The following is a 25047-nucleotide window of genomic DNA, read 5'->3' as shown; positions in this document are numbered from 1 at the left end:
TTTAAAATGGAGTAGATGCCGACCCCGGAAATTTATATCAAATATGGTTCCATTCCGGCAAATTTTATCATACTATAAAAGGTGAAAAATCCCGTGACAATGCTTGATTTCACGTATGTCGTACATTAAAATATTGTACAAAAAACTCTAAAATTTCCTCACTCTTTCAATAATGATCGCATTCCAATTTTTTCTTTTAGTTTTATTATTGTTCTTATTGAATAAGGCAGAATCAATTTCCAGACATAGACATACATTTTTTTTTGAAGAGGATGCTCTTGACGCGTTTACGGAGGATACGATACAAATTCTCGGAAAACATGCTGTTAGAGTCAATAATTTTACTGGAATACGGGAGTGGAGGGTCAAAACGACACCTGAAGAAATTATAAAGGTAGTAAAGGCTATTGTTCGTTTGGCTTTAAAGTTCAAATGACAGAATAGCCAGTTACTGGAATATTATCTTTTCAATAGTCAGTAACACAATCAACCGCTTGGAGTGAAAATTGGACATTACGTGTTCAAATAGCGTCTGAAACCCAAACTCTCTTTCATCCTTTAAATATTGTTCCTGTACCTGGAATCCATATTGGTATCTCTTTAGGTAACCAAACGTTTAGCGAAAGGTACTTATAAATACGAATAATCAGATATTTTATTTCAAATACCTAATCTCACGATATTTTTAGACTAGGCTACAAGAATATGGATTTTTTGACCATATGCAAATATCTTGATGCATTACTTGGTGTAGTAATGTGTGATAAGGAAAAATCATCGAAACGTACGGTACGTTTAGACGTAAAGATAAAATCTCAATAAAATAGGATCGTGTTGAATTGAAAAAAAATTATAATCCTATCTAAAAGTATCATATAGATCTTTTGAATTCGATTTCCCTTCCTGATGGAAATATCTATTATTATTCATCAATTCCATCTTATGATGTACCGAGTTCATCATCAATATTGGGAAGAAGGTCATCTAAAGAATATCGTCGTCCAGCTATTATAGATCTTCATTTTAATTTTGATAAAAAGACGAACAAAACTAAAGCAGAATTAAGAATGATTTGGAAGTATCAAAATCAAAATATAGAAATTAATAAAGATAATCAGGATGATAGAGTCGAACTGGGAGTTTTTGGTCCGCAATTAGACTCTGAGTCTATTCTTGGCGAGAAAATTGTATTTGGCGAAGATGACCAACCTGGTGTGTATTGCAAATTTTTTTTATTCATTCGTTTATTTCAATAACTGTTTATCTGACTAATATTACGGATTGACCGCTATTAACGGATAGAACCAACAATGGTTACTGAATATCCTAGAACTCTCTCTTCTGATTCATTTTTTAATTCAAGCATATATCCCTCTCAAAGTTTTCATCCTTATTTTAGTACATCAATTAAATATTCGGTAATAGAAGACAAGTGTAAAGACTATATCCTTTATGTATTACCTAATTCTTTTTTTGTAGATGTATACCAACTTAAAGATAAATTCTCGGATGAACAGATCAAGGTTTGGGGAGAAACAGATTTGGAAATTCCTTTTGGAGTGGCGTCATTAAAATGGGGTAGTCTGATTTTAATTGCAAAGCAAAGTTCAGAGGACTTGTGTGAATTTAGTTTACCACTTCATATGAGATATCAACCAGCCATTTCTGGAAATACGCAAAGTCATGTATTTGCAAGAGCGCCATGGCCATTTGTTATACGAGTTTGTGAAAGTATAAAAAATGAACCGCGAGGTATTATTTTATTATTATTATCATTATTAAAGAAAAAAGATTGAATTTTTTTTTTCTTTTTGAGCAGAACCATTATTTGCACCTACCCCTCTTCCCTTATCTCTCTTATTTCCATCAACAACAGAAATAAAGTACCTTCTTCCAAAACAAGAATTCTTACGTAGCACTTCTTGGCCAAGAGAAGTAGTTAAAGTTCCTATAGGTCAATTAAGTCATTTAAAATTTGTTGAATGGTGGACAATTATAGTAGCATTAGCGGGTTGCGCTTGGGTAATATGGATTGCTTTGAAGAAAGTATCTCAATGGCGATATAAAGGTGATAATGATAAAATTGACTGAATCAGAAAATTACATAGATGTTTAATATTCATTTAAGTTCATGTAATTGAAATTATTTATGATAATAAATATTCTAATTTTAGTTATCAAATTCTTTTTATAAGAAGTATTTATTTTCGTAGGCTCCATATACATATATATACACATTCGCAGACTTTCAGAAATTTTCTTCCATATTAGCATAACGGGCAATTATGTGCAATTTACCACATCCGTCACCACAAATTAAATTATACATATATTATTAGTGGTCTTTTAACTCTCCTAGTGATGATAAAAAATTATATTTGTTACTTTCATTAGCTCCAAAATTTCCGATATTCTCACGTAAATTTGAAATAGAATTTGATCACAATAATTAATTAGATGATGATATTATGAAGTGTCTCGTAAATTCGATGAACGTCTTAATAGTTTGTGATCATTATATTATAATTTGAATATGTTGCGGGATTTCTTTCCTTTGAAAAGTTGGAATACCGAATTTTAGGGCAATAGCTAAGATGGAATGAGTGAGGATGAATGAAATGAATGAACGAAGAATGAATGATGGAATGATAATGGAATGCTAAGAGTGAAGCGAAACAACATTACGGTTAAGTTAAAAAGGAAAACCCAATTTAAATTCGAACGACCTTGAACATATTTCTTCTATTATACCACTCCACCTAACTATTTGAATTAATACTACTATGTTTATTCAGAACTTATAATCCAATTATTATCCGAAATCAGAAATATTTGAAAATCCAACTTTACGTTCTTCCCTTTGTCATAATACCTCCTGTTGATAAAGGGGTTGATGATGAAGCTGCAGAAGTTCCTAATGTTGAATTTGATGAATGTTCTGAATTATTCCATATTTTTATCTATAACAAAAGTGAATTAACCCCATAGCATTTGGTGTGATTGTGTAATATCTTCAATTGAAATTTGATAAACAAATAAACTAGTCATTTAAAGATAGCAGTTTTAAATTGTACAGTCAGAACTTGATATAACGATTCGTGATAACGATTTTATTATAAATTTCGTGATATTACATATAACGAATTCTAGTTGTAAACCAGTCATATGTATTAATCCAATAACGATTTTTTTCTCATCATTGTTAGAATTTTTTTGATGATCGCTAATCTATATAACGGATTATTCTTAATATGGTTAAATTATAAAAACAGAAATTTCCACGTCGCGCAGTATGCAGTACATGCGCAATAATAACGTGATATTCAGAAATTATTAAGCCGGCTATACTACATCATTAAAATTCTTTTTTTATCATAATTAACTTTAAACTGCAAAACATTTTTTTTAATTTGCTTTTTTTTTTACATTAAACTGAGAATTTTAAATGAATTCAATTTATATTTATTACTTATTTAATAAATTTTTCAAAAAGTAAAAAAAAAAACAAAACTTTTAAAGATATTAAAATGTAGCTTTAAAATTCAAAATTATTTTGCATTTAATATATTTTAAGCAAACTACATACATTTTTATAATTTGAATAATTTTTTACTATATGCCAAATGCTAAAATTAATCCAATTTAAAGAATAATTTCTTATTATTCTACTATAATGATTTAATATAGCTAATTTTTTTGATATTTACTTTTTTATATTATTTTGATAGTACAAAGGAAGGGTAAAATTATAATGTAAAAAAATTTATATATATAATAATAATTATTAGTTAATAAATTAAAAATTTTTTAAATAATAATTTGTTTTTTTTTTTAAATATAATTTTTAATTAACTAAATATAAAAAAATTAATTTAAAATATATTTATATTACAATTATAAAGAATTTTTATATATTATATTTATTTAATAAAACATTAAATATAAATTAAATTACATTAAATAATAATTATAATTACAATTTTGATATTATTAAACTAACTTATATATTCAGTTATACTATAATTCAATTTAAAATTTTAAATTTTAAAATTCATTTATTAATATATTTTTTTTAAAATTTAATACCTTTATAACTATTAATAATTTTATTAATAATAAAATTGTTTATTTAAATATATAAATATTCTAAATATAATAATATACTATTACTTAAAATTTTATTTATATCAGAAAATACTAATATTGGTACTTTTGTTATCAACTTTATTATTTTAAATTTAATTGGTGATGTATTTAATAATAAACAATTAAAATATTATATATATATAATAATATAATAATAATATTTTATTAAAATCCAATACATATTTCTTATTAGTAGATAATTAGTTATATACTGAAATTTCAATAAAATTTAAATGATAAAGATTATATATATACATATTAAAATAAATAAATTTATTGATTATTATATTTCTAAATTTTGTCATACTTCTGATAAATTTATATTTTATATTAAAAAAAATCAAATAATATTAATTAAAATAAAATACCTGAAAAAAACATTTATATTTTGATTTAATTTCTTCATTACTAATAAGATTTCTATATCATGTATATTGTAAATACCTTCAAAAGCAATTTGAAACTGGCGCAAAAAATATTATATTTTAGTTTTAAGTAAAATATTATAAAATTTTAATATCATGAGCTCATGTTATCAGAATATTATAACAAAGCTGCCATGAAACAACTCTGTTTTTTGCATATAGATTTTTAAACTTATAAAATTAAAGCCAGAGTACTTCCCACGCGTCTCCAGAGTTGAATGCTAGTACTTGCGGGCTATAAAGTACCCAGATTCACCATTGTGTGAAGTTGAATTCAACACTAGTATATTTAATTTGGTTTATCCAATTGACTAAAATATTTATAAGCCTAAACATCTATCAAAAATGCGCCAATTATCACATAATAAAATATTTTTTTAATGATGTAAAATTTTTTAACATACCTGTGCAAAAAATACTATGTATTTTATTTTTGACCTTCCATACCTTGAAACTTTTTTTAATTTTTAATGCTTCATTAGCAGCTTTTTTCTATTATTCTTCTTGTTCTATTAAAGGTTTACCTGATAAATAATAGATAAAGAAGTAATATGATTTAATGGAGAAAGTTGTAAGAAAATTATAAACTTTATTATATAATTCAGAAATACTTTTAATAATTTAATAATTCTTTACTTACATATTCTATAATTTTTCCAAGCTTTTTGTGAGTGATAACTAGAAACAATATGAAACTTCGTTCAATAGTTTTTAAATTACTGTATATCAAATAATAATTACAAATTAATTTCTTTGATATCGTTGATAATTTACATTTGATATTTTTCCATATTTGTATACTTTGCATACTTTTGCAAATCTTATCGGATAATCTAATCTAAATCATGTGATTTAATTTAATTCAATTTATAAATTTAAAGGGCAACCACCATATGGTGATCTACCAATTTGACGGAGTGAGCACATTGCGGTCGACTCTAACCTTGTGGTAATGGTAGCATTCGGTAGACCAACGCATTATCCCCCAGAAATGGGGAGAGGTTAGAGGATAGATTTGGGGGTCCCTGAGGCATTCTCGGGGGACGCCCTAAATCTTTTATCGAAGGGTGAGGTTTTGTCGATTTGTACGGAATGTATTTTCATAGTACTATACACACTTATTAGTTCTTTTAGAGTTTTAGTGTTTGATTGCTAGATAGGCTTTTATTTGTAATAGTCATAGAAAACTCCTCTTTAAGAAATAAAAATAAAATAAAATAAAATAAAATAAATTTAAAAAGAGAAATTTTTATACTAAATCCAGTAAAATGTCCATTCGGGATAATTATTCGGGATATTGATATTAGGGAATTGAAGTTTCCCGGAAATAAACCAAATCAGGAAATGAGCAGTCGAAAATGATATATTCAGGGAAAAATGTCATACTGTAACCTTTTTATTATAAAATATTTGATAATATATTAATTAATACTAAAATAAAAGAGAGGGGTAGGGATCTCTTTATTTATCATAAGATTTCTCCGTGGCTGAAATTGTAGTAGTTTTTTCGCCATATGATATTGCTTGTCCTAATAAAATTCAGTCCAGTTATCAGTACCTCACCAACGGCCATAATATTTGAATAATCTAAATATGATTGATACTAATACCGAGGAATCCGTATCAGTTCTAATATTAACAGTATTAACAGAGAAATTATTTTCATAAGAATCATCTCCAAAAACTACGTAGTTTAATGTGTATTGCAATTTACAAAGCCATGGCCGGTCTCCTGAACTCTCCTTTCCTGTCTTTTTGAGCTCTTCTGATCTCTTGAATCCTTCCAGTCTCTTAAACTCTCCTTTCATTCTCTTGAACCCTTCTGTTCTCTTGAAAACTTCCGGTCTTGTCTTTCAAATCATGGATAAAACTTTAGACTTCACAAAATGTGAATCAGGAAAATGATTGTGGATATATAAATTATCACACAGTGACACAGATTGATCTCTTTAAGAATGATTTTTTTTTTGTTGTGATATACTTGATATTTATTTTATTTCTAAAAGAGTAAATTATTTTTCCTTATTAAATTTATTAAATTAAACTTTTGATTTACATTTATAAACTAACAAAAGTATACTGAACCCACTGTACTCGTTTAGCTCCAATATAAGTTTGAAATTTAATATATTTAAAATATTCGTTAATCATTATTGTATTACAATAAAGTAATTTCTGTAATAACAAAAAAAAAAAAAAAACGATTTTTATGTGATTTGCTCAAAAAAAGTTATTTTAATTTGATTTTTTTTTTCTAGTGAACGGAGGATTAACGGTTATCAAACTTTTTAATATTTACTTATTAACTTGTAAATAATATTGTACTATGTTATAATCGATTATTAAATTATCTGGTTATTATAATTACATGAACTAAAGATTATTAAATAAAAAAAAATTGAAAAAATGGAAAAAAAAATTGGATAAAGTAAATTTACTCCTTAAATTAAAACACCAAAATCCAAAGAATTTGTCTATTAATTAGGTGGGATTTTTGAAGTCCATTATTAATTAATTAATTATAAGAAAATTAATTATCTTTTACTGATAAATCATAAAGAGGTAAACTAATTGGAGACAAATCAGGTGTTAAGAGAACGGCCCCTAAACAGTACCATACGGCAGAACAAGTCAAAAGACCAAAAACACCAGCGAGTTTTATGAATATAGTTGCACCACTGAAATGGAAGATCACTTCACCTAAAAATGTTATAGTCAAGAATACGAAAGCTGATAACACTCCCAAGTTTGTTCTTATACAAGCCAATGTAAAGATAAAAGTAAAAACTAGCCATGTTAAGCAAAAAACTCCCATTGTACTATGATATTGATCAGTATTAGTGGCAGTATTGAATAAGTACAAGATAGTACCATAAGATAACCAGAAACCACCGAAAGCAGAAAATCCAGTTCCACCAAAAGTGTTTCCGACTTTAAATTCCCACATACCAGAAGCGAACTATGACGTGACATTTGAATAAATAAATATATTCGAGTGCAATTGATATTAAAGAAATTTTAGCTTACTTGAACGACCCCACCGGTGAATAGGGAGACGCTGACCATAACATTTGATTGTACAGCACCGAACAGTTCGAGATTATAGAGAGCTGAAATCATAACAGACATTGCGAAAGCTGAAAGACCAAGGGGAGTAGGATTTCCAATTTTTGGTGAATGTCTTTTTGTTGACGTAGAATGAGGTCGAGACTTAGTATCAGACCTCAAATAATCCTGTATGTAAATTTGTGTGTCTGGCATTTTGTCTTTTGATTATCTTACAAAAAAAACGAAGGTATTTTTCTTTTTGGTGTTTGATAAAAAATATATATGAGAAAAAGAAAGATAATTTCAAAAAAGGGAAAATTTTGAGTTTATTTATAAATATTATCTATATTTTCTTTTCCATTATAATCAATATAATCATTAAAATTTCTCCATAAAGATCACAGATCGAGGTAAGGAGTTTAAAAAATCTTGTAAATCTCAAAATAATTATCAAAAATCTTTTTCATAGAGAAAATAGCACATGGTTCATTTATTTTGCGCAATCATACCAGAAAATTGTGTATAGATCATCGACTGAACATATGTTTATACGCTTTTGTAAGAACTTTGCAACCTTGTTTTATAGTGTAAATCCAGCGATGAGCGATCACAAAATGCTATTCATTTTTGAATAAGATCTGGCATCTTAAATTTAAAGCTTCCTTTTTTTTAAAAAAAATATTGGTTGATGATAACTTAAAAATACTAAAAATGTAAAAATTAAACTTCATATTTATTTTTCTTTCTCCGTTTTCTCCACAAATTAAAAAAGACTTTTTTATACCATAATAAATATTATGGATGATAGAATAGTAAAAGATTCGTCGTCGGAATTAATCGGATTGAACAGTCACGTGAATATTAAAAACCATTGATTAACGAATAACAAGCATTTCTATTGACATCATCTCACCTTATTAATAATCCAAACTGTTTTAGGGTTAATACTTGAAAATTGATATCATAATTGTTTCAAAAAATTCGAAAACTAATTAGGTTAATTATTTATGGTTAGAACAAGGATTGTTCCTATTTTTTTATGTAATTGTAAATCACTTTATTTGGGATGAGGGGAACTTTGCAAGGGTACTCACGCAATTTGGGTTAATATACACTTTCCCGTATTCCATAGAACCATTCTTTATGAAGTATATGGGTTTATTAACTATTTAAAGTTTAAAATCATTTTTAATCTTTAAACAGTTTTTGATTTTAATTTTTTGATTCGTGCGAATTTTTTTTTTTTTTCATTAGGAATTTGGATCCGTACACTACATAGCCTCTTAAAATTGTATGCTAGATGTAATCTATGATGTAATTATAAATATTTTTCTCTTATTTAGGGTCTAACGCGTTCTCAATTACAACTCGGGTGCTTTGATCAAGATTCAACTATATCTTGATTAGTTTATTTCTTCCATTGATTATAAAATACTCTACCTTCCCGCGAACAAAAAAAATAAATAAAAAAAATTCTCTAATAAAATCCGTTTTTAAAAAAAAAAGAAATAAAAAGAAATTCAAATATTTCAAAATGACTGATACTCAATCTAGCGTGAGTTTTATATTAATGTTTTTATATATATTTTATATATTTTTATAATTTCGAATATTATAAACTAATTTATTTTTTAAAAATAAATAGCTTATATTCAATAATGCTGCTCAAGACTTTGCGACTCATGCGAAAGCAAACAAATTCACCGCGGAGGAAGTATTAGAAGGATATGGTTTATATAAACAAGCCATTGCTGGAGATATTCCTAGTGGTAAAAATAATAATTTCTTAATTTTTTATTATTTTTTTTTCCTAGATTCTTTTTTAATTAAAACGAAAATAATTAATTAATTATATATATATATATATATTCTATTTATTTAATAGAAAAAAACAATTCTGATGCGGTTCAAGATATGGCATGGTCTATGAAGAAAGGCATTGCACGCGATGATGCTGCATCTCAATATATTGCTTTTGTTGACAAATTGAAATCAAAATATTCTTTATAAATTTTTAATATATTCACAACGTCATCAAAATTAAATTTTTCGAATTATATAATTATATATAAATATATTGTACATATATATATGCATTATATCGTTATTTAGGGGTTTTTTTTTACTTTTTTTTGAAATAAAAGAATTCGCTGAAAATTTGGGAATTTATTTTGGAAAGTAAAAAGTCTTCCATTAAAAATGAACAATTTAAAGTAAAATCACGTGCTCTTAAACTTGAATATTAATTTTCATGAGTTTCAAATCGTAACATCATGAATTTTTGGTTTTAAAAATCACACTTGCTCAAGTTTTTCTTCATTCCCTTTTACTGCTGGTTGACTAAGGTCGTTTATAGCCATGTCGTTCTTTCTCACAAGCATTTTACCATATATGAATATATGACCGAATTCCCAGTGCCAATAATCATATGAACACTTTTACAGACAGTAGTTGTAATGTGACTAATGTCCATAATCATGATCTACGAACCTTTGTTTGTTGGTATGAAGTCAAATGTAAAAATCTATATTCATTAAACTGCCGATGGTTGACGGATATTTTACCCGAGAAAAATTCATCAAATTAGGACAGAAATGTATTTAACCAAAGATGTATCAAAGAAATAACAAAAGTAATACAAAAAAGTTATTGGCTGCAATGTTTGTTTATTATATAGAAGTTTAAACAATTGTGTAATTTAATTATTTTATCATTCTAAAGATTTAGCTCACCGCAGTCATGACATTTTACGTTAAGCTGTGACAATGTGTATTATTAATTTCAACCATGACGTGATGTGTAATACCTGATTCAAAATTCGTGTTTAATATAAAGATGCAATCACACGTCATAAATCTGATAAATTTAATCCCGAAAACTCGGAAGTATGATTTACATAATTTACATATAATAAATAAATATTAATATTAATTTGTGATCCACCAAAATAAAAAATTAATCCCAAATTAAATTTTTTGAGACGATTATAAAATAGTAAAAAACTATTTTTAACGACGGGTGAATAATAAAATTTAATTAGTGTGACATGAAATCTGCAGTTCCGACAAATGTATTAATTAAAAACTAATATTATATGTACAAATTTGACTAGTAAATGAGAAAGATGGGATTTAGCTTATCGGGTTCAAATCATCAAAGATTAAAATTAATAATTTTCATGTCTTTATGATCTTTAGAAGGTAAGTTATCAGTTATCACTCCAGAATAAAAATTATCCCCGCAATTATCCCTCCTAAAATAGTCATAAAAATTTTATGATTTACTGATAGATCACGAATTAAATTCTTTAATTAAGCCAAGACTTTTTATTAACCAACATTACACCATTACACAAAGCTTTTTTAAGAAAAAAAAGAAAAAGATTGAATAAACAATATAATAATTTTTTTAATGATTATCAAAAGGTAAATGATGTTTCAAAATAATGAGTTTCATGTTTTGGTTTAATGTTTCTATTGCTTTTTGTTATTTTGAAAAAAAAACACACTTTTCCTTAAGTTGTTAAAAAAACAAAAGTGGTCCGTCCATTTGTAATTGACGGCATTATTTTTTGCCGAAAAAAAAAAAAAAATTTTTTATTATTAGAAAATAGTTCTACATGCGGTATATAATATGTACATTGTAGAATAAATAAATAAATAATGATATGTTCATGTGATTGATTCTATAGATTGTATATATATTTTTTTTTCCTGACGTACATAAAAATTTACTTATTTATATAAAAATTTAAATTTTAAAATAAATAAAATGACAAAATATTATGATATATCCATTCATAATAAATATAAATATAAATAAATAAATAAAAGATAGGGAAAAGTAAAGTAAAAAAAATATATATTTGATTGGGAAATATGAGACTAAATTAATACTCATACTGTATTTACGACATTTAAATTATTTAAATTATTATTACTATCAAAATCATTCATTTTGATTTCAGGATTTTCAGAATTATCAACATTATCGTCATTTCTATTAAATAAATGTTTAAATGAACGAACCAACCAAGTGGGAAATAAATTAACAGAATTAGCCAAATGTTGTGAATTATAATCTAATGTCATATTTTCATCAGGCCAATCACCATTAAAAGTTTTTCTTGATGCCTTAATATATCCTTTGGTTAATTTATCAATTAAAGTTACCGTCGTATTAATAATAATATAAGATCCAATACCAGCAATTAAACCATAAGCAATACTATAAGTTAAAGGCATTAGAGCTATAGTAAGAAAAGCTGGTACGGAATCTCCAATATAATCCCAATTAATATTTTTAATAGATCTTGCCATCATACTACCAATAACTATTAAAGCAGGTCCTGTAGCCCATGGAGGTATAGAAGCGAATATTGGAGCAAAAAATATACTTATACCAAAACAGAATGATGTTACTAAAGCAGTTATACCAGTTCTACCACCTTCATTTATACCAACACTTGATTCTATAAAAGCAGTTACAGGTGAAATACCAAATAATGCACCAATAGAAATAGAGATAGCATCACAAATAAATGCTGCCGTTGAACCTTCAAAATCACCAGTTTCATGATTCATATAACCACCAAATTTTGCTATAGAATATAAAGTACCTGTAGTATCTAATATATCAACATATAAGAATGTAAGAAGTGCAACCCATACTTCACTAGTACTAAAATCGAAATTCATTACAGCTAAATTATTATCAACTAAATGAAAACTTACAACTTTTTTAAAAAATTCAAATCTATTTTCTCCAACTTTTGTATCTGGAAAATATGTGAAACTAGTATTTTTAAACCATGATATTATACTAATTAATATTATACCTATTGATAAACTTCCTTTAACTTTATATAAAGTTAATATAGTTATTATAATAAATCCAAATATTCCTAATAAAGTTGTTGCACTTTCCATATGATGATTTAAACATCTTCCCGTTTCATCTAGATCAGATTGTGGACATCCTCCTAATGTTACTAAAGTTGATGGATCATAACTAATTAATCCTATACCAGCAGATTTTTGTAATCCAATAAATGTTAAAAATAATCCTATTCCTGTTCCTGTTGCAGTTTTTATACTCATTGGTATAATTCTAGCTAAATATTGTCTTATACCAAGTATTGATAATATAACAAATAATATTCCTTCTAAAAATACTGCTGATAATGCTGCTTTATATGATATTTTACCATTACCATGATATCCAACAACTGTATAAGTAAAATATGCACTTAATCCCATTCCTGGTGCTAATGCTATTGGTAAATTTGAAAATAATCCCATTATTGTAGTTCCTATACATGTTATTAATGCAGTTGAAATTATTAAATCATGTTTAATAATTCCTAAACATTTTTCATATGTTTCATCTCCTATACATGATTTATTTAATTTATTATTACATTCACATGATCCTCCACTATCCGCTATTATTGCTGAATTAACTGTTATGATATATGCCATGGTAAAAAATGTTGCTATTCCTGCTCTAACTTCTGTTGTAAATTTCGTTCCTTCTCTTGATAAAGGTGATAATGATCCATCCAATCTAAAGTATTTTCCTATAGGTGATGCCGCGACATAATGATTTAATTTACTTATTCTACCCATGATCGATTGTAGAGAACGTAAAAAATAAAAAGAAAATAAAGAAATGAATGAATAATAATGATTTAAAAGTTAAACTGATTTATTATTTTTATTATTTTTTTTTTTTAAAAAAAAAAGAAGAGATTTTTTTTATACATATATAAGTAGATTATTAAAAATATATAAATGTAAAACAAAAAAAAAACATTACTAATATATATGAAATATTTCAACAAATGATATTTGCATATTTTTTACGCCGAATAACAATGAATCCCAAGGAAAAAAATATTTCATAATAAACAAATAAATATGAATAAAATAAAAATAATCCTTTCTTTAACTGTTAATTTTATTCTCACCAAGAATTTTAATATATTTTACCAATAACAAACAATTTATTAATTATATCAGCAAAACATCATCCAATTTAATAATCATAATAATAATATATAATAAAAAAAATTTGATATAGTATATTATATTTTTAAATTTTTTTTCTTTCATTTGATATAAATTAATAATTTTTATTTCTATAAATGAAACTTTCTTGGTAAATTTTTTGGACACGTGAAATCGCCGAATATTCTATTTGTTTCGACTTTCAGTATCTATTACTATATATGTCACTGATTGGTTTAACTCGAAACATAATAGTTTCGGCCCCTTACAAATAAAGACGGGATTCAAAAGATATACAAATATGCATTACGTATTCTATTTATTAAATACATTTTGAATGTAATGAAAAGGTTGCCGATGAATACATTGAACCCGTAATGATCTTCAGGCTTATTAGCACGTGATGTTTAAATTTGTTTAAATATTTTCGGGGTCAAATCCTCTATATAGTATTTATTTCCATTAACTTTTGTTAAAATGATTATCATTATTCAGGTTTAATACCAATCAAAATGATAGAAAATTAGAATTTGGGAAGTTACTTTATGGGCAAAGTTATTATTATATTGAAAGATAATTGGAAAATGAAATCATACGATAATTGAATATTAATCACGTGATCAATCGAAAATCCACACGTGAATCAGCAATTATGATTTCGATACTTATTTTTTTTTTTTATAAATTGCTTCTGAAATACTGTTCATTGTCCTCAGTATGTTAGAAATAAGAGATACAAGGTTGAAACACAGATTGTTGGAAATAAATAAATAAATAGAAATAATTGACTAATATGGTTAAAACTTAAAACCACATTGAATTCCTTACTTAACCCAGGGTCCAGGGGATGTGCATTTGAAAGTTTCCGATGACTTTTTATTGGAATAGAACCTTCAAATTCTTCCAATTCCAATCATTTCCAACCTTTTTTCTCTAAATCTATGGTATCGGAAATTCTCTATTGGAATTGGTAAAATTGGAAGTTTCAATAGTTTAGGTTAAGCAACTTACATTTAAACATCCAATTAGATATTCAGTTTTTGATATACAGTATGACAAATTTGTCCAATAATTTATGAACAATGTAAACATTATTTGGACACTTATCCCAATGTCCAATAGGACGACATCCAAATCGAACACTGATAGCTTACAATCTTGCACTGATCTTAACCTGCAACTAATTATCAATCTTTTATTATCTAACTTATTTTACATTATCATACTTAATCAATTTCATTGGGAAAATATCGCGATTCATTATTTTTAATTCGTGATCTTTTAAAAGACTTTGTAAGTTTTATGTAATTTATACATTATGCGTGTAGTAACTAGTAATTAGTATCGATATTTAGAAAATGAGACGTGTTGAAGTAAGTATCCTACTACTTATCATGACCTTAAATTTAATTCTTGGAGAGAATTTAGCACATTTCCTTTAATCGCTGATATTTGTAAATCTATATTAGCAGGATAGATAATCGTAAAAAATAATTACACGATATAAATAAGAAACAATTTAAGAAATCAAGGTTCTTTGTACTTTTTAACAATAAAAAAATAAAAATAGTAAATTTATTATATAACTGATATCATAATATATAAATAATATATAAAATAATTCATATAAATAAAAAAAGCTAATTATTCAAATATCATAATAAGTAATAACTCACAAAATTACTGAGCGGTTTTATACATAATATCAGTTCTAATAACATATTTAATACCATCAATAAGTTTTGAACCTTCATGAAGTAATTGATGTTCAAATATAAGTACTCTACCAGGTTTTGGAACTACAGGTATTCTAACATTTAATGAATTATTAAGAAAAGTAGTTTCACCACCTTTGATAACCTTCATTTAAATATAATTGTAAAGTAACAAAAGAAGTTTCACTACCATCATCACGTCTATACATACCATCTTGATGATTTTTAAAAAATTCTCCTTTTTTATATTTTAAAAAACGTAAACGTTCATTTAAACAAGATATAGGGAATGATTTTTTACGCCTTTGCCAAGTTTGAGGTAATACATGAGATATTCTATTAAATATTTCAGATGATAAAATAAAATCATCCCTAATATATCTTGAACTATTCCTTACATCTTTTGCAGAAATTTGTTTTCCTCCACCAATATTAAGTAAAGCTTCTTCATATTTTATATTAGGATCATTTTCAGAAAGATTTATTAATGTATTACATTCTTCTAATGTCAATACATTATCAATAATGAATGCCAAAGGTTCATAACCATAATAAATTGATGATAAATCGATTGGTATAATTTTTAATGAGTTAATATCAAAATCTGAATTTAAAATATTTTTAGATTCATTAGATGTTTCCATTATATCCATTATATTAAATTTATTTTGATAAAATCTTTCTGATATAAAAAATTTTAATCTTGATTTTATAAAAAAAATTGTAGATTTTGAATTTAAATAACGAGGATAATGATTTAGGTAACCTCTAATAAACCACATATTTATATAAAAAAACTTTCCGGAGTTGTTTATAGTAAGAACATTCGCTTTATATAACCATTTTAGTTATTATTGAGGAACACAGAAAATGTCAGTTCATGTAATCATGTAAACAAATGACTACGCCATTGATTCTTGTCCAATTAAATTTCTTTATTTCTGGAAAGCAATTAGCCACAATAATGAACTCTCAAAGATTTACAAAGGGGGAAATGATATAAAATAGAAATGGATTTCTTAAATTATACAAGAAAGAAAAAAAATTCCTTTAACTTCCATATTTTTCTTTCATTTTTGCAACAAAATCAACATATTGTTTTTGTGCATCCTCAGGTGTAATACCTACCGAAGTAAAGTAGTAAAATAAGCACGGAGTATATGATCCGATTGAGTATTTTATTAAAAAAAATGAACTCTAACCTTTTTTAGTATTGTAAGCATTCCATTTTGCTTTATCAGTCCTTGCAAAAAAACCTGGTTCGGCTATAATTTATACAAAAAAAAAAAATTAAAGTAAGAAAGACATCCAGATTTGATTTTACTTAATAATAATAATTACGTTTAGTGTTATCTCCGAATGATCCTTGTTTAAATAAAGCATATCCTTCCAATTTGTCTTCATCAGATGGATTATGATTCTTTACAACTTCCTCAAATTCTTTAGCGGCAGCATCAAATTCGGCCTAGTTATTCCGAAATAAATAAATAAAAATAAAATATTTATCTTTAATTTTACGTTTTGGTTTTTCTCATCTCTTTAAAAAAAGGATAACTTACACTACGGTTAATATCTGTCATTTTTATCAAAGTTTTTGAATAGAATAAAAAAAGTAAAAAAGTTTAAAAGTAAAGAACCAAATGTAGTAAAAAAGGAGTTCCTTTAGTTTTTTTAAAAAAAAATCAATGAACAACAACTTTATTTATAAGGAAAAAAAAATTAGATTGATCGAGGTTTCACAAAAATTAGATTCAAATTTGACTGATTCACTGTGATTATCTTGTGACTATAATATGCGCTTGCTAAGCAAAAATTATATTAGCTTATGTCGCAAGTCTCTCTTACAACAATCATCATTTGATAATAATAATGTAGACGACCGCTGTCTTTTTAAGATTGCTCATCATATTATACCACTGCTCCGTTATTCATAATATACAAATCAAAATTATCATAAATGCAGATTACAAATGTTAACCTGCATCAGTGGAAAATACGGTGAAAAGAAATGTAACACAATCCATCTTTGATTTATGTTAAATTCATGAAATGTGGGACATTTCGGCAAATTATTTAATTAATTTGACCAATTAAAATGTTAAACGTGACTACATTTTTTTTTTTTTAAAAAAAAAAAAATTCATATACAAAAAAATAAATTTCTAACATTATTATAAATTTTTTTATATTTCAAATATAAATCTTAAATATGTGGTTTTAAAAAACTACTACAATACATATAAATGTTCACCAATTATCTTTACCACTCTTTTCCATTTATTTTATAAACAAATCGGTAAAGATAAACTTCATCACACATGATATTTCATTACCACCAACCGTTTGTATTCCTGATAGAGTGAAACTCTAATAAAGCATATCCATTTTGTAATATATATATAAAGAAAACAAATGCATTTCTCATTTCTCTTGAATTTGCAAATTAGTTTCTAATAAAAAGAAAGAAAGAAAGAAAGAAATTAGTTTAAATTTGAATAAAATAAAATCTCCTCAAATAATCGACTATTTCTTGATGTAAATTATTCATCTCTTGCAGATTTCTGTTATTTTGCTGAATTAATCATAATCACTTACCAATCCATAATTCAATCTATTCTAATAATTTGGATAACAGGTTCGTTGGAAATAACGATTGAATTCATCTTCTATAATCTGAAGGTGGAGGTATTTCAGGTATTTTGTATAATTCAAATTCACTTGACGCAAATGCTTGCATTTGTGGATTGTTTATTGTACCTTGGGTATTTCCCGGTTGTGGTGGTTGTTGTTGCTGCATATGTTGCTGCTGCATCATTTGTTGTTGTAACATTTGCTGCTGTTGTTGTTGCTGTTGTGCTAACATTTCTTGCTGTTGTTGCATTTGAAGTAAATATTGCTGTTGTTGGGGATCAGGTTGTTGAGGTTGCTGTGGTTGTTGATAACCGCCGAATATCGAACCAGGACTTGGTTGAGCTGGAGTTACCGGATAATTCAACGAACTAGTAGCATTATAATTAGATGCTCCAAAACCTGAAGGATTCGTTCCAAATAAAGATGGTGTAGGTGCAGTAGGTTGATTATACGACGACAAAAGTGAAGGTGTACTAGGTTGGTTAATAGATGAACTAAATGGTGAAGGTGTAGCAGTTTGTGTAGGTGCACCTAAAGCTGGAGTTCCATATGTTCCTTGCCGTTGAGGTGTAGGTTGTTGCTGAGGCTGAGTTGGTTGACCGAATGCGAATCCGCTAGATGCTTGTTGTTGCGCTAGTTGCTGTCTTTTAGTATCAAATCGAGTAAGAGCAGAGCGTAAATCTCTTAGGATAGTATCAATTTGGCCTTGCATACGTTCATCAAGATCTTTCACACCAGCACGCTAGATTGGTTAAAAAGTTATTGAATTATCTACAATTCGTTCCTACTATGGCCACCTTTGAAGATCCCACTTCTTTCTGATGGACTATAATAATGTATAAAAAAAAAAAGGAAAAGAAAATATTGTTCTAAAAAAATATCCAAATTCCGATACATACATATGCAGAGTCCACTCCATTCGTACTCATGATACTATAGTACTGTACTCGTAATTCTTCGGCAGAGAAGTCCGTACCCTCTAATAAATTTGGTTCTTCTTTTGCCGGACCGTAACAAGAGTACTTGTATTCAGGACGGTCTCTTGATAAGTCGGCTCTTACAGATTTATCACTAAAAAATTAATTACATGCGCATTAATGATCTAATTTGTACCAACATAAATATAATAAATAAAACAACACATACTCATATATTCTGTTAGGAGGGTAATCTGTAGAAGTGCTTGCTATTTAAAAAGATAAAGTTAGAAGGTGAAAAATAATTTTATGAATTTCAAAACTTATCAAAAAGAAATTTGAATTTACGGAAGCCTAATCGTCCTCTCAGTGGATTACTCGAATCTGTACCAAAACGATTATTACGTTGTTGAGCGTCAACCGGATGTTCATTTCTACAGTTTGAGCCAAAGTTACATCGACCCTCCAAGAAAAACTTACAAACAGTCATTTCAGCTTGTTCCTTGTTAGAATTTTGCTTGATTTCTACTATCGTGTGAAAGGCCGTTAGCGAGAAAAGTTGTGGCTGTTTTATACACTAGTTTGCTAGTTTATATAATCTTTTGATAATCCAGGATGTTCAAACAAAGTCTTTTTTTACTTTCCTTTTATAGAAACAATATTAATATAATCAGGCCGGAATTACGTACTTTATTCTTTTATGACTTACGTTATTTAGGATGTAATTGTCTAGCTTCCGCAGCGAATCATTAGGAAAATCTGATTGGTTTAATAACAAGCCCAGTATTAGCCACAAAACGTTTAATACGCGTCAAACTTTATTGGCCAAAACATCGATTCGAGTTTATTAAACACGTGATTTGCATTTACGAAATTATGGGAATTATGATTAATTATAACAATATCGATATATCAATATTGTTTATTGTTATTTTATACAATGTACGTAATACGAAATAAAATACATTATAGATAACTCTAATTTTTTTGCTGTAGATCGGCTATATATGTAATTAAGTCCGAACCCCGAAGTACTGTATTGTTGTACATCGTCACGTGCCGGTCGGACTTGTATCTTCAAGAAAATTTTTGCCTAAATTACATATATGCGGCATATCACATGAAGAGGTATTATTGACACAAGAAATATAATCATGTGATTAAAGAATCATTTGTCCACTCATTCAATTTGATTTGGAAAAATGAATGTGTAAATATCTTTAATTCCAGTCAGCTTGAAGTTTACTTCGGGGTCCCTGCTGTGTCGCTTAAAATCTTCGAACTAATTCGTTACACTTCGGATTAATAAATACTGTAAGTTATACATATAATTTTTTTTTTAATTATGAAAAGTTGTAAGATTCAAAGTTACAGTATGTATGTCATCTCGCTAAAATCGAGATCCTGTATCATACCCGATTTGTCTATAAAATTTCCGATTACACAAAACCGTCAAAACGCACATGGTTTATGTCCCTCCCTCCCTTGAAAAAAAACGTGTCATATTTCATATTTCGCTTGCTTCTCTACCATTACTTTGTCCGAAAAATTACTAATGAAGTTTCTGATTGGATAATTTAACAAATCAGCCAATAGTAATTTGAATATTTTGACCAATCAATATTTTGCATTCAAGAAGACACAATCTTATTTTCTTGATCAAAGTGATCGGAGTTGTTTTAGACCCTAAATCAGATATTGCGTAAAGAGAACGAGATCCATTCAAACAAAATTTTGATCAAATTAAGGCTGAAAATGATTTTACCTTGGGAGGAAATATATCTTCATCACTTCATGTAATAATGGGAATATCAAGAGGAGTATAGTGGATGAAATTAATTTGTGGGTTAAAAGTACGATAATGATGCTCGATTTATAATACACCAAATTGACAAAAATGGCTGAGCCGCGAGCAATTAAGTACACAATGCACATACTCTTAATACTTGACATGAAACACAACTTCAGAACTATGGGATAATCGTAGTTCTTCAGACTACTATAGACGCAAGTCATAACAGATGACTCCTAGGAGAATCGTTATTTTGAAAAAAAAAACCAGGAAATAACCGTAGTTTTTGACTAACTCTGCAGTAGCCTACGTTACAGGATCAAGCAATATTTCACTAGAAACCAAAAATACTGTTAGTACAAGTAATCGATATGCTTGAAAAAGAAAATTAAATAGCACTTGCAAATATCAAAAGGAAAACTTGCAGTTTCATATAGGTGCTTACAGTATAATTCTTGAAAAGCTAGCGTGAGTCACAAGCCTTAATCCTCAAACGCTCAGTAGTTACGTTATATTGTCTTCTGTAAGAAAATCTGGTTACAAACCAACCTTCTGAGGAAGAATAACCATAGTTTTTACAATCTATGCTAGATCATATCTCGAACTGGAAAACGAACGCGTTTTGCATTGCCAGTAGCACACATCAAGTCATGTGATGTGTAATATTTTTATCACTCGCAAAAAAAACGCAAAAAGAATTATTATAGCTTATCAAGTTGAATTCAAGCCTGACTTTGGCTTAACTTAAGCTGGATTATGATTTGGCAGAGCATTAAACATTCCTATAAAAAAGATAGCAAATTAGCTACTGGTCATGCCAAATTTTGTAACAAGTGCTAATAATATAATTTGCTTTTAATGTTATTTCCAAATAAAGGTATATATCTGCCAGGAAACACTTTTTCAGACAATGATTGTAAATCATTATAACAAGATACATCAAATGATGGTGAATTCATATCTCTAAAAAGGTATTTTTAAAAAACCTTAAAACAATAATAAATGCTAATAACTTTTCATTTGATGCATTTTATTATGCCAATGAGTTTGGTTTATTCTTCTATAACTAATACATAATGTAATATTATAATATTTTTGCATTAAATTTAAAACTAGTTAAAAAATATTTGCTAGTCAAGTGGAATATTTTAGAGTTTAATACATAAACTAATTACTATAAATAAAGTATCAATTCCCATAAGGGTAAATAAAAAAAATAAAATAAAATAAAACTAGTTAAAATATATTGAATTTTTAAAATCAAATTTTAATATAAAAATTGAAAAATAATAATATTATATTAGGAAATAGAAAAATAAACTAAAGTTCATTTGATTCATTAAATATAGTATTTTTATATTTTTAGCTTTAATAGATAAAAATTATTAGAATTTATTATTTTAAGATTTTTGAAAATAACTTCTTATTTATTAATTTTAAAAATATAAATTTACTATTATTTGATATATTTTTAGAATATTGGAAAATCCAATTTAATTATTTCAAATCCAATTTGAATATTAAAAAAAAATTTAAATCTGAATTGGCTAACTCCAGCTAGTATTATAGCCTAATTTTGGCTAAATTTGAATTTAAATCTGGTTATTTTTTTAAACCTAATAAATTATTTATTTGTAAATAAATATATTTAATAAAGAATAGGTAAATTATATATGTAGCTAAAACTTTTCAGAAATATGACTAAATTTGAAATTCTAAAACTTCAGTTTAAAACTAATGCCAAAATCTGAAACTTTTGCTAAAACTTTATATAGGCTGAAATTATTTTTTATTATAATTGAATATTTGAAACTAAACAACTTACAGATTTTGTTATTATTAATATTAATACTTAAATATAAAAATCTTTGTATTCTGAAACTAACTATTATCATATTTTCAGATTTTTTTCATTTTATATTAAAAAATAAGATTCAATATTTATATTCAAAGCAATATCTAGATTATATGTTTGAGATATAACCATATCAATTATATTTTCATCATCATCCCATATTTTATTATCAATTTCACTAATAGTTTTGATTATTTCTTCATATAGAAAAATGAGAAAATTTTCTAAAAATATTAATAATATAGTAAAGTTTGAATAATATTTTTTAGAATTAGATACTTGGTACATTTTATAAACTATTCCTATATTTTACTAATAGAACTCCACCAACTTTTTCAAAAAATTGCATAATATCATAATATTTTTAAATTTAAATGTTAATATTTAATTAAATTATTAATAGTCATTACTATTATAATGTTTATTATAGTAGATTAAGGAGAGTAAAAAGGAAAAAAATAAAATAAAAAATAAAAAATAAAAAAGGTATAAAATTTATAGGTTTAATATGGGATAAAGAAAAAACTTTTTTATAAAAAAAATTGATTTTTAATATTAGATTTGTATATTTAAATTAATCATTAATCTGATTATACAAATATAATAAAGGCTTGCATCGATGCAAAGAACATTTATACCGTTTGGTGACAACTGGTATATCGCCTCCTTGGAAGTCTAAGAAAATTTCCATTCAACATAAAAAAAACAATAATAACAATAAAAAAAATTATGATAAAGTTGCAGCATAGTGGATCTCGTGATCACCAGATATTGAAGATAGGGCCTTTATGGCTAAGATGACCTATTACCAAATGAAGTCTACCTACAGAATTAAACGATCACTCAACAGTGCACACATGAGGTACTACCAGTATGACAAGTGGTTTGTAGTTTAATTATATTAGAGTAGTTATTAAGGAATTTTACTTTGTATATATTTTCTTTATTTTTTTTACTTTAATAAAACTGCAAATGCGCTGCGAAAAAAAAAAAAAAAATTAATCTGATTATATTTTTATTTTTAGATTTCAAACTTGTAAAAGATTTTGGACATAATTTTAAATTTTGGTCAGGATTTCAGTTTTAAAATTAAAAATAGTTTTTGAATACCAATACTATCCAAAATCTAAAACTGAAACTATTTTAAAACTAAAGAGATTTCAGCTACAAATAAGATAAATATTAAAAATAATATCAAAATAAAAATTAGTATAAATACTAGTATCAAATATTTATATAATTTTTATTATATATTATTTAAAAAAAAGTAATCTATAAATAAAAAAAAAGTTAATTAAAGATAAAGTTAAATAAAAAACTATTAATTAATTAATAAAAATTTGGTTATTAATTAAAATTTTTATTTTTTTTATATAACTAGTAAATTATATCTTTTTTATCTAAATATTTAAATATCTAATATATTTTATTACTTCTATATTTTATAAAATTTAAATTTTAAATTTATAAAATATATAAAATTTTATAATTTTATAAATTTATCTAAAAATATAAAATATATTAAATATTTCTTTTTTTATAAATAATATATCTACAGTCTGACCTCGATATAACGAACCCACGATATAACGAACTCTTGACTTACCGAACTTTTTTTTAAAAACCGGGTTCATATTATTTAAAAAAATCTCTATAAACTCGATATAACGTATACCGAACTTTTATGATTTACCGTTTATAATAAAGCATATAAAAAAAATTCTTTATATACCGAACTTGATCACGTGGTTGAAATTTCACATAATTTATACTGTTAAATCTTAATTTCTGGCCAAAATTAATATTCTTTAATCACGTGATAACTTTATATACCGAACTGCTACTGTAAAACTTATGGAGTTCGGTACACAAAAAAAATTTACATACCGAACTTCTACTATATAACGAACTTTTGCCCTTGAACCGCGAGTTCGTTATATCGAGGTTTGACTGTATTAGCTATTAATTTTTAATAATATTTTAAAAATGAGAATTTCAAATTGTACACGGGTGTTTGAAACCCGTATTATCAATCACGTGATATAATAAATTTTTAAAATTTACACAAGGGTTTAAACCCGTATTATTACAAGTCACGTACTGTTTATTTTTGCGTTACATTTTTGTGGCTGTATCGATCATTTTGTTCTTTTCTCTTCTTTTCATTATAAGAATATACATATGGGCCGATCCTTGGAATCTAATTTTTTTACACAAAAATAATTTTATTAAAGCAAATATAAATTATCATTTATATAAGAATAATAAATTTATACCAGATAATGCAAAAAAAACTAATTAATTATATAATTTTTAATTTTTTTTTAATATAAGATATCATTAAAATTTAAAAGATCAAATATAACTCTCATGACAAAATCATTGATAATTCTTCGTAGAAATAAGCTATACAAATAAATTTACATTCATTTGAAAGAGAAAATCGAGATCTATCTAATGAATCTAAAATCAAGTGAATTGAATCACTAGTTGTTCAGTAATCACGTTCA

The 25047-nt window shown here is 26.2% G+C and overlaps 8 protein-coding genes across 9 annotated transcripts; 2 read left to right on the top strand and 6 right to left on the bottom strand.

The window, feature by feature from the left end:
• Positions 1-172: 172 nt before the first annotated feature.
• On the top strand, positions 173-2179 carry OCT59_016328 (uncharacterized protein; the record flags this gene model as incomplete). The annotated part of the gene is made up of 6 exons (XM_066132404.1): positions 173-394; positions 475-626; positions 690-789; positions 870-1212; positions 1303-1752; positions 1820-2179. 6 exons carry the CDS (start codon positions 173-175, stop codon positions 2089-2091), a joined length of 1539 nt encoding a protein of 512 aa, XP_066003393.1. The 3' UTR covers positions 2092-2179.
• Positions 2180-5992: 3813 nt separating this feature from the next.
• On the bottom strand, positions 5993-6379 carry OCT59_016327 (uncharacterized protein; the record flags this gene model as incomplete). The annotated part of the gene is made up of 2 exons (XM_066132403.1): positions 5993-6100; positions 6182-6379. 2 exons carry the CDS (start codon positions 6377-6379, stop codon positions 5993-5995), a joined length of 306 nt encoding a protein of 101 aa, XP_066003392.1.
• Positions 6380-7101: 722 nt separating this feature from the next.
• Positions 7102-7832, bottom strand: OCT59_016326 (uncharacterized protein; the record flags this gene model as incomplete). Its single annotated transcript, XM_025329848.2, has 2 exons — positions 7102-7530; positions 7599-7832. 2 exons carry the CDS (start codon positions 7830-7832, stop codon positions 7102-7104), a joined length of 663 nt encoding a protein of 220 aa, XP_025187581.2.
• A 1248-nt stretch (positions 7833-9080) lies between these two features.
• On the top strand, positions 9081-9794 carry OCT59_016325 (uncharacterized protein). Its single transcript, XM_066132402.1, has 3 exons — positions 9081-9174; positions 9265-9388; positions 9505-9794. The coding sequence occupies exons 1-3, from the start codon at positions 9154-9156 to the stop codon at positions 9627-9629; spliced, it is 270 nt and encodes an 89-aa protein (XP_066003391.1). The 5' UTR covers positions 9081-9153; the 3' UTR covers positions 9630-9794.
• A 1721-nt stretch (positions 9795-11515) lies between these two features.
• On the bottom strand, positions 11516-13246 carry OCT59_016324 (uncharacterized protein; the record flags this gene model as incomplete). The annotated part of the gene is made up of 1 exon (XM_025313377.2): positions 11516-13246. The coding sequence occupies one exon, from the start codon at positions 13244-13246 to the stop codon at positions 11516-11518; it is 1731 nt and encodes a 576-aa protein (XP_025187582.1).
• A 2061-nt stretch (positions 13247-15307) lies between these two features.
• Positions 15308-15995, bottom strand: OCT59_016323 (uncharacterized protein; the record flags this gene model as incomplete). Its single annotated transcript, XM_066132401.1, has 2 exons — positions 15308-15477; positions 15554-15995. The coding sequence occupies 2 exons, from the start codon at positions 15993-15995 to the stop codon at positions 15308-15310; spliced, it is 612 nt and encodes a 203-aa protein (XP_066003390.1).
• A 256-nt stretch (positions 15996-16251) lies between these two features.
• On the bottom strand, positions 16252-17465 carry OCT59_016322 (uncharacterized protein). The gene is made up of 4 exons (XM_025313379.2): positions 16902-17465; positions 16684-16807; positions 16545-16607; positions 16252-16466 (listed from the first exon to the last, which is right to left on the bottom strand). Exons 1-4 carry the CDS (start codon positions 16920-16922, stop codon positions 16393-16395), a joined length of 282 nt encoding a protein of 93 aa, XP_025187584.1. The 5' UTR covers positions 16923-17465; the 3' UTR covers positions 16252-16392.
• Positions 17374-19452, bottom strand: OCT59_016321 (uncharacterized protein). 2 transcript variants are annotated; one of them, XM_066132398.1, is made up of 6 exons: positions 19239-19452; positions 19120-19159; positions 18873-19044; positions 18505-18715; positions 17938-18372; positions 17374-17792 (listed from the first exon to the last, which is right to left on the bottom strand). In XM_066132398.1, exons 1-5 carry the CDS (start codon positions 19378-19380, stop codon positions 18002-18004), a joined length of 936 nt encoding a protein of 311 aa, XP_066003389.1. In that variant the 5' UTR covers positions 19381-19452; the 3' UTR covers positions 17374-17792; positions 17938-18001. The 2 variants fall into 2 exon arrangements, with proteins under 2 accessions (XP_066003389.1, XP_066003388.1); XM_066132397.1 differs by having other exon boundaries at positions 17938-19044.
• Positions 19453-25047: the final 5595 nt, after the last annotated feature.

Source organism: Rhizophagus irregularis, chromosome 24, assembly GCF_026210795.1.
Source record: "Rhizophagus irregularis chromosome 24, complete sequence".
NCBI lineage: Eukaryota > Fungi > Glomeromycota > Glomeromycetes > Glomerales > Glomeraceae > Rhizophagus > Rhizophagus irregularis.
This window is presented reverse-complemented; position numbering and strand designations above follow the sequence as displayed.

What these genes read in the sequence shown, in the direction of transcription:
- OCT59_016325 (XM_066132402.1), top strand. Translation starts at nt 9,154, where the DNA reads ATGACTGATACTCAATCTAGC. An exon ending in TGACTGATACTCAATCTAGC is followed by an intron (nt 9,175 to 9,264) that starts GTGAGTTTTATA and finishes AAAAATAAATAG; the next exon opens with CTTATATTCAATAATGCTGC. An exon ending in TGCTGGAGATATTCCTAGTG is followed by an intron (nt 9,389 to 9,504) that starts GTAAAAATAATA and finishes TTTATTTAATAG; the next exon opens with AAAAAAACAATTCTGATGCG.
- OCT59_016322 (XM_025313379.2), bottom strand. Translation starts at nt 16,922, where the DNA reads ATGACAGATATTAACCGTAGT. An exon ending in ATTCGGAGATAACACTAAAC is followed by an intron (nt 16,608 to 16,683) that starts GTAATTATTATT and finishes TATAAATTATAG; the next exon opens with CCGAACCAGGTTTTTTTGCA. An exon ending in TGCTTACAATACTAAAAAAG is followed by an intron (nt 16,467 to 16,544) that starts GTTAGAGTTCAT and finishes TTACTTCGGTAG; the next exon opens with GTATTACACCTGAGGATGCA.
- OCT59_016321 (XM_066132398.1), bottom strand. Translation starts at nt 19,380, where the DNA reads ATGACTGTTTGTAAGTTTTTCTTGGAGGGTCGATGTAACTTTGGCTCA. An exon ending in CCTCCTAACAGAATATATGA is followed by an intron (nt 19,045 to 19,119) that starts GTATGTGTTGTT and finishes TTAATTTTTTAG; the next exon opens with TGATAAATCTGTAAGAGCCG. An exon ending in ATATGGAACTCCAGCTTTAG is followed by an intron (nt 18,373 to 18,504) that starts GTGCACCTACAC and finishes CGAATCCTTCAG; the next exon opens with GTTTTGGAGCATCTAATTAT.